Source organism: Papilio xuthus, unplaced genomic scaffold (assembly GCF_000836235.2).
Source record: "Papilio xuthus unplaced genomic scaffold, Pxut_1.1 DF825017.1, whole genome shotgun sequence".
Taxonomy (NCBI): domain Eukaryota; kingdom Metazoa; phylum Arthropoda; class Insecta; order Lepidoptera; family Papilionidae; genus Papilio; species Papilio xuthus.
In genome coordinates this window covers 4062288-4069774 of record NW_013533632.1, presented here as the reverse complement: position 1 = coordinate 4069774, position 7487 = coordinate 4062288, and the positions used below count along the sequence as shown (strand labels likewise).

The 7487-nt window shown below is 33.2% G+C and overlaps 1 protein-coding gene across 5 annotated transcripts in view; it reads left to right on the top strand.

Annotated features, from left to right (window-relative positions):
• Positions 1-5344, top strand: part of LOC106126488 (uncharacterized) — a 21299-nt gene extending 15955 nt beyond the window's left edge. For 4 of the 5 annotated variants that reach the window (XM_013324188.1, XM_013324186.1, XM_013324187.1 and 1 more), the window contains 2 exons: positions 2968-3300; positions 4512-5344. In XM_013324188.1, the coding sequence (XP_013179642.1) occupies positions 2968-3300; positions 4512-4780 (602 nt within the window). In that variant the 3' untranslated portion in view covers positions 4781-5344. The remainder of the gene's footprint in view (positions 1-2967; positions 3301-4511) is intronic. The other variant, XM_013324190.1, reaches the window with a different exon arrangement.
• The last annotated feature ends 2143 nt before the right edge of the window (positions 5345-7487 follow it).

Sequence of the window (7487 nt, the reverse complement as noted above, 5' to 3'; positions counted from 1 at the left end):
CAGGGACGCAAAGACAGGAACATTCTCATAGTACGCGCCGTTTCTAAAATAACTGCCTTTTGTAGTTCTCTTTACTATGATCGTCGTCAACTTATATTAGACAAGGTATACTATAAGCGAATGTTGTGTTGGCTGTTCCTAACGCTCATTGTCGTTTGTTCATCTTATTCATTAATTTATTGACTGACTGACTGAATGTTGTATTAACGCATAGCCAAATCTACTGGTCTTGAAATTTTTCACTTAAATGTCTACACAGGTGACTACTAAGAAATCATCAATCGTTTTCGGAATTAACTATCTAAATTAACTATCTATTAGAGCTGTCTTATAACTTATCATGTAAAGATCTAACAAGGGGGTGAATGTATCTATCTAGAAATATTTTTACAACGTTAATACAAAGTACAGAGACTTGAAAATTTGCATAGATGTTGCTGTTACTGCGTAGCTGGGCACTGTAAAAAGTTTTTACAAAATTCATACCCTAAAGAATTAAAGTGAGGGGAGAAATTTGTATGGAGTAGCGTTATTTTGTGAATGGAAAAATTTAGGACTAATGATGGATGGGAAAGTACGTAATAGATGAACGACAAGATTAAATACATTTTTATAATATAAGTATCAGTAGCAATTCCGAAAATTCTTGATCATCACAAAAATAAATCAAGAATCGATCGTTCTTTACATTTTCAATTACTAAGACATTATTTATGAACCTAGAATTACAAGCGAGACAAAAAAGAATATACAGCGTGTGCAAATAGCATGTATAAGTTTTTTTCATAATATCCCAAAATTTTCCCATATCACTCCATATCTAAACGCACAAGAAATCTTAAATATGGCATCGATAAGAGAATTACACTTTTCCTGGTGTACTTATAAAATAATCAAATCGTAAAAGCCATCACGCTTATGCACAAAATTTGATTGCTTCCAAGATGCACTCAATAAAACTATGTCTAGAAAAATTGAGACTTTCATAAAATTTTCAAATATGAGAGTGCCAGCTATTCAGGAAGTTTTAATTTTGCTTCCAGAAAAATATGGAACATTTTACCCCCTTCTTCTTACTTACCCACAAGGTAACCTTGTGCGGCCCTGTATCTGTCCAACATTGTAATATGTTTAAAGGAAAAATAAATTTCAATATCAAGTATGCTAAAGCTACTCTTTTCTTTTTTTCGCTTATAAATGGTGTCGCTGTTTTGTTTTTTTCCTTTTTATGTTATTTTTCTTTGTTTTTTTTTCTATTTAATTTTTTGTGGTGGCTCACCAATTTATACCATAACGCGGCAGAAAGCGTCCCAAATCAGGCTCCACATGGCTCAGAGCCATGAGGTACACAACTATCCTTCAGTACAATTCTTGACGATATTTTTTTTAAATTATTGTGAAAAATATTGTATTTGCGATGACAGCGAAATTTTTTTTCCTTTATTTGTTTTATAAAAACCTTCAGCAGCTTGAAAATTGGCATGTACACAGTGATTTTTTTTTTGGCTTTGTTTAATTTGCCCTGTAAATATTTTAACAGGGAGTGAAAGTTTCTTTGGTATTTTCACGTCGCGGGTAAAATCTAGTACTGGTACAGGATGTTTTTGATGCGAAAGTTTGTAGAAATATTAGAAATAATCCTTTTTACGCAAATGCGATATTTTAATAATTTAAAATAAAAAAGTTTTCTTAATTCTACGATTTTTCATTGTCATCATCAACAGCTCACTATACGTCCCCACCGAGGGGCTCGGAGCCTACCCTAAAGTTAAGGGTGATTAGGCCATTGTCAACTTTCATTGTATGTTTGTGTTAAATATCATTTTGTCATTTTCCTTTTGAGAGCATATTTTTGTACTGCTAAATGGTACTGTAACTAATGTAACTGTCGTATTACCACAAACAAATGTTATATTTTAGTAAAAAAAATATTTACACTATTTTTACCACTAAAAGCGGAATTGTAAAGGTCACTTAGAAGTAAAATTTTAAGTAAAAGTAAACATTTTTTATGGAACATTAATAATGTCGTAGGTTAAAATTGAAAGAACCCTAAAGAATTAAAGTTAAACAGAATTATTTTCTATCATCATGAATGATTTTAATTTTTTATTATTGCCCTGGTAAGAATGTAGAATACTTAGTAGATGAGTCTTAAAAAATGAGAATGTCTAGCAAAGAATGTGTGAAGAAGAAACGATGAGTGAAAAAAGAATCGAAAACTGAACATGTAGCCAAAATTTAACTTCAAGTCAAGGTCGAGTTAAGAGTGAAAGATTGTCCAAGGCAACAGAAGCGGAACTCAAAAATTGATTAAGAGAAAGAGAAGATAATGCTTAATGGTATGAGTGAATTCGTGAGAGAGTACACCATCAAGGTCATATTATATCAGTTAGTAAATGAATCAGGAGTAAGGAAGATGTATTTATTGATGACAACAAGGTTCATCTTAAAGGTCCCCAATTCTCACCCAATTCCACAGACTAAACGCTAATGTACAGAGGCAGGTGGATTATGTTAAGCTTCGCAATATGAAATATAAATTATTGGCAAATTAAAAAACGCTAAGGGAAAAGTGGCTATATTGCATGATGACACTAACTATTGCTGTCAGGCATTCACACCAACGCCTATTCTGTACTTTTTTCGTTGGTACCACCTACACACCAACTCACGCTGCCCAGCAATGATCACCTCACAGCAAATGAGATACGTCTATCATATGCATGATTTTCATTCACAAATTCTCACCTGCCAACGAGAGGCTCTTTGGCCCTTGTTTTCCTCTAAAAATCTATTTTTTTATTTCGCTACAGACCTTATATCTGATGCGATTTGGCAGAAAGACACCAATCACATTGTCCTCTCTCTTGCCTTTAAGTAACCCTGAGCGTCGAGAAAATGCGTAATAATGAGTCCCGCGAGGAGAGGGCACATTCTTAAGCATTTCCTTTATTCATTCTACAGAATGTGCCGGTACCATTGACGACCCCATCACCGGGTATAACTTACTACTTTCTCCTGACGATTCAGAAGCCGTCCTTACATTAATTATGATGGCGCAAAATAGTCAACGGTCTGCAATATCCACAGCGCAGCCACCTGAACCAAATAGCTACGAAGCTCCTACACAAGATGATGCATCTTCACATCCATCATCTGATACGAGTGCCTCTATTCCATCGTGGCCTTCGAGTTGGAGTCTTGGAAATAGAGAACAAGCGATCTATATTGATGATACAAGCAGTTCAGAGGGTACATCAAGCGAGAAGCCGGCTAGATTCGACTGTGATCAATGTGGTAAATATTATGCGACCTCTTCTAATTTGTCGCGCCATAAGCAGACGCACCGCAGCTTGAACTCTGAGTTAGCTCAGCGTTGTCGCGATTGTAATAAGGTGTACGTGTCGATGTCAGCGCTGGCCATGCACACGCTGACGCACCGCATGCGTCACGCGTGCCGCGAGTGCGGCAAACAGTTCTCGCGGCCCTGGTTGCTGCGCGGACATCTGCGCTTGCACACTGGCGAGAAGCCTTATAAATGTATCGTTTGTGGAAAATCTTTCGCTGATAGGTCCAATCTTCGAGCTCATCTACAAACACACTCCCCTGATAAGAAATTTGAGTGCATGCGTTGTAACAAAACTTTTGCCCTCAAAACTTACCTGAATAAACATTACGAGTCGGCATGTGCGCGTCTTCCTACTAATTAATTAAACTCTGACAACGAATTGTTTGCAACGAATAATTTCACTATTTACTTCTTTACACCTTTATGTGAGATAAAATTGTTGTCGGCACTCCAAATTGCGATAGCATTCTAACTTATAAGCAATAATTATTACAATGTTGTCATATTTACTCTTGCAAAATGATATAAAATCGACTAGGAAATTGTTCTATATTTTCGCGTACTCACTATCTAATAAAACAGATTATTTTATGTACCATACCATTATTTTATGTTGCACTTTCTTTGACTCAAAATATTTTAGCTTAAGGCAATCTATTTAGCAATCTTCTTGTGACATGATAGATATTTAGATAATAGTACAGAGTTTGTTATTTGGTGATATTTTTGTGGTTGAAACCGACCTCTTCTTCGTCATCATTAATGTATGTATATTTTTTTTACTGTGTTTTTATTTTATGATTGCTAGAATTTTTTAAACTTCTTTAGTTAGTTCATAGACAGTAGTTATATGGCAGCTTGGGATATTACGTTCAATGTTGTATCATCGGTATCCTACACCACACGGTTATTGGAGTTAAATTAAAAAAAAATATATATATATAGTACTAGCTGCACTGAACAAGCATTTAATTATCTCTTTACATTTGTATTTGAATCATATAGTATTTTAAGGCTAAACTAGAAGTAATTATAGAGAATAGAGCAGTTCTCTACTTATATCTACTTTAAATCATTTTTCTTTGGTTATGAATATTCAATCCACCAATTTTATTTAAAACTACTTTGGTTTGTATAAATAACGTTCTGGTTTTTTCAGTGGATGAGGTTGATGACGCTGTTGCCGGGCCGTCGGGTTCGCAATCTATGGATACAAGGGAGGCTGTAGCGATGCCGTCGCTGATCTTGTACGATCTCTCCAAGCCGAAGCAAAGGCGTCGACGCAAGACCAAAAAAGTAGAAACTTCTTCGGACAGCAGCTCCAGCGATGAAAACGTCTTTCTTGCTCGCATACAAGCAAAGAAGAGGACGTTGGAGACGCCGCAGAAGGAAAAAACTTCAGCTTCTCCGAAGCGGAAGAAGATGTAAGATGCCCGCGTTAATTTCTAATGACGTAATTCATTATTGCATCTTTGTAGTAGTATTTACTTTATTTTATATCTACGCATTACAACAGTTTATTTCGTTTTCCTGGCAACTGACCTCATGTCAATCGTTTCAGTCAATTTTTTAATGTGTGTATAAATGTTTAACATGAGCATTGTGTATTTCTTGCTGTTTGATTATAGTAGAAGACATCTAAATAGAAACTTATTATACTGCGCAAATATAGTTCATTATTTTTTTTTCTGACATTACATATTATTAATAATGACTGATTACTAATAATCATGCGATTTGATTTGATTTTTTTATCGGTTATAGGGTTATTTAATAAAAGCTCTCCTGTTGCCATTGTTGTATTCGAGTGTACTTGTCAAAGAACATTCAATACAACTACGTAGTACCCACATTAACACGGCTAAAAATGAGTCATTTTCCAAGAACATTTTGGTCAACACGCGTTCCGTTGTATTGTCTCGATCTATAATTTAATAACAACAATCTATTTATTTATTCAATGATTTAAATTATACGTATGTTAAAAAATATGTTTTTGTCGTTACTTAGTAGGTATATTAATTTTTTTGAAAAATTGAAACAGTTAAGACTTTGTAAAATATAAATGAAAGAAGGTATTATAACCTTTTAAAAATATTTAATGTTTAGGCATGAAACTGGGGTTCTATCAATTTCTCTCATACTGTTCCGTGTCTCGATAGTCGCAATGTGCGCATTTGTGTAATCCCAGTTTCCTCTAAAACTTAGTTGCGGTGCATCTTTTTATTTCTATATATTAATAACGGCTACAAGCTGCACTTGGTGTACATAGATAAGTTTTTAATCTTCATTTAAAATATTGAAGATTTTTTTTTGATGAACTGGTTATTTACAAGTTTTAAAACATTAGCAAAATTTATAACGAATATAAAATAAATGTAAGTCAATCTCTCACTGTCCTTCAATGGCAATTGGAAATTTTGACAAAAATCTTTGGTCATCTTATGTGATGCCATCCAATGTTGCTTGAACTTGAACTATGAGTATAAAATACGTGTACATTGTAGTGCCAAAAAATTTCCTTCATATTTTTGTTCATGTTAAAATATATATAAACCTATATATGATATGTCTGTAATTTGTTTTTGATATGCTTTTCCTAGTATTTTGCTAATGAACTGTTTATTATAATATAATTATGCGGTTTAAAAAATCGCGACACTAGAAAACATGGTGTTAACTGTAATGACTTCATTCTATTTAAATCTTTAATTTTTTACTACTTATATATATTTTTTCTACTTGAATTTTATTTTACAAAAATACATTATAATTACACAGATATTGTATTAAAAATACGGGCATTGACTTGATATTTGGAAGTAGATATCATCGTGCGTGCCTAAAGTTGTCAAATTTAAAATTTAAATTGCCCTCGTCGGTGGCAACAGGCTGCCTAAGCGGCCAGACAAAGTATGCCGTAAGGTTATTGAAATTTGCTTGAAAATATCGCATAATATGTTTATTTTATTCGTATTCCAAAGTTGATTCGAATGATGATTTTTTTTATTTATTACTGTTTTACTGTTGATTTTTTTTTATTTAAAAATGATTTAACTTTCAAATATGTAATATTATTTACTAAGTAAAAATTTTACAATGTTTTCAATTTGTGTTTAAGATTTTTGTGAAGTACGTAAACTTAGCACAATTCAACTGTATTTACTTACAACGACTAAGTTTCAAAGTTGTATTAATTACACTTTAAAAATTGTATTCTATATGAAATAAATGTAATCTGTGGATAAGTTGATGTGTTTATATTTATTTGTCTTTATGTATATACAAGTTACTTCGTATTTCTCATTATATCTTAAAAAGTTAACTAATTTATTGTAGTACACTGGGCAGAAAAAAAACTGGATTTTGTTAGAGGGTTTAATTTAAATTATTCACAAAAATTCAACGTGAGCAGAGAGAACATGAGATAAAAACTATTACCTATATAATTTTAATTTTGTTTCATAATGATATATTAAAAATGTATCTAGTTTTAGAAATGTATATGTATAAATCAATCAGATAAGTAATTTCAAATGCAATAGTACAGATCCAAACTGAATTGCAGGAATACATAATGTATTTACTCTGCATACTGGCTGTTTAGACTAGCGTCAAAGGAATGCCTCTGCTTCAAAGTTTGCAAAGGATGCCGCATATGTTTACCACTGGGAAGTTGTACACAGTGAAAACTAAGGAGTAGATACACTCTTAAATAGGTTTCTTAACATTTGAACATTTGATTTTGTAATAATGGTAAATATATCGTGGCCAGGGTTTTGATATTGGCCACTTAGGGCTGAATAGTACCTTTTTATGAAATTAAATTATTCTATGAATCCGATGGCCACATAAAGTGGCCATCTTTAGAATGTGGCCATGGCATGTAACATGACTTTGATAAATAATTACTCGTAACCCGAGTCGTGCGGCTACTTGCGTTACTGGTACAGGGTGTTGGTGTACTTAAAATAGGTACTAAAATCTGGTGTGTCAATTATTGGCTTTGAAGATCATGACGCGACTGATTTCCTGTTTGTTGGACACCTCTTGCGATTGTCCTGAAGCTAACATTAATGGCAAGATAATTAAGTAATTTACAGCATGTTCGAAGATGAAGTAATCTTAATTCAGT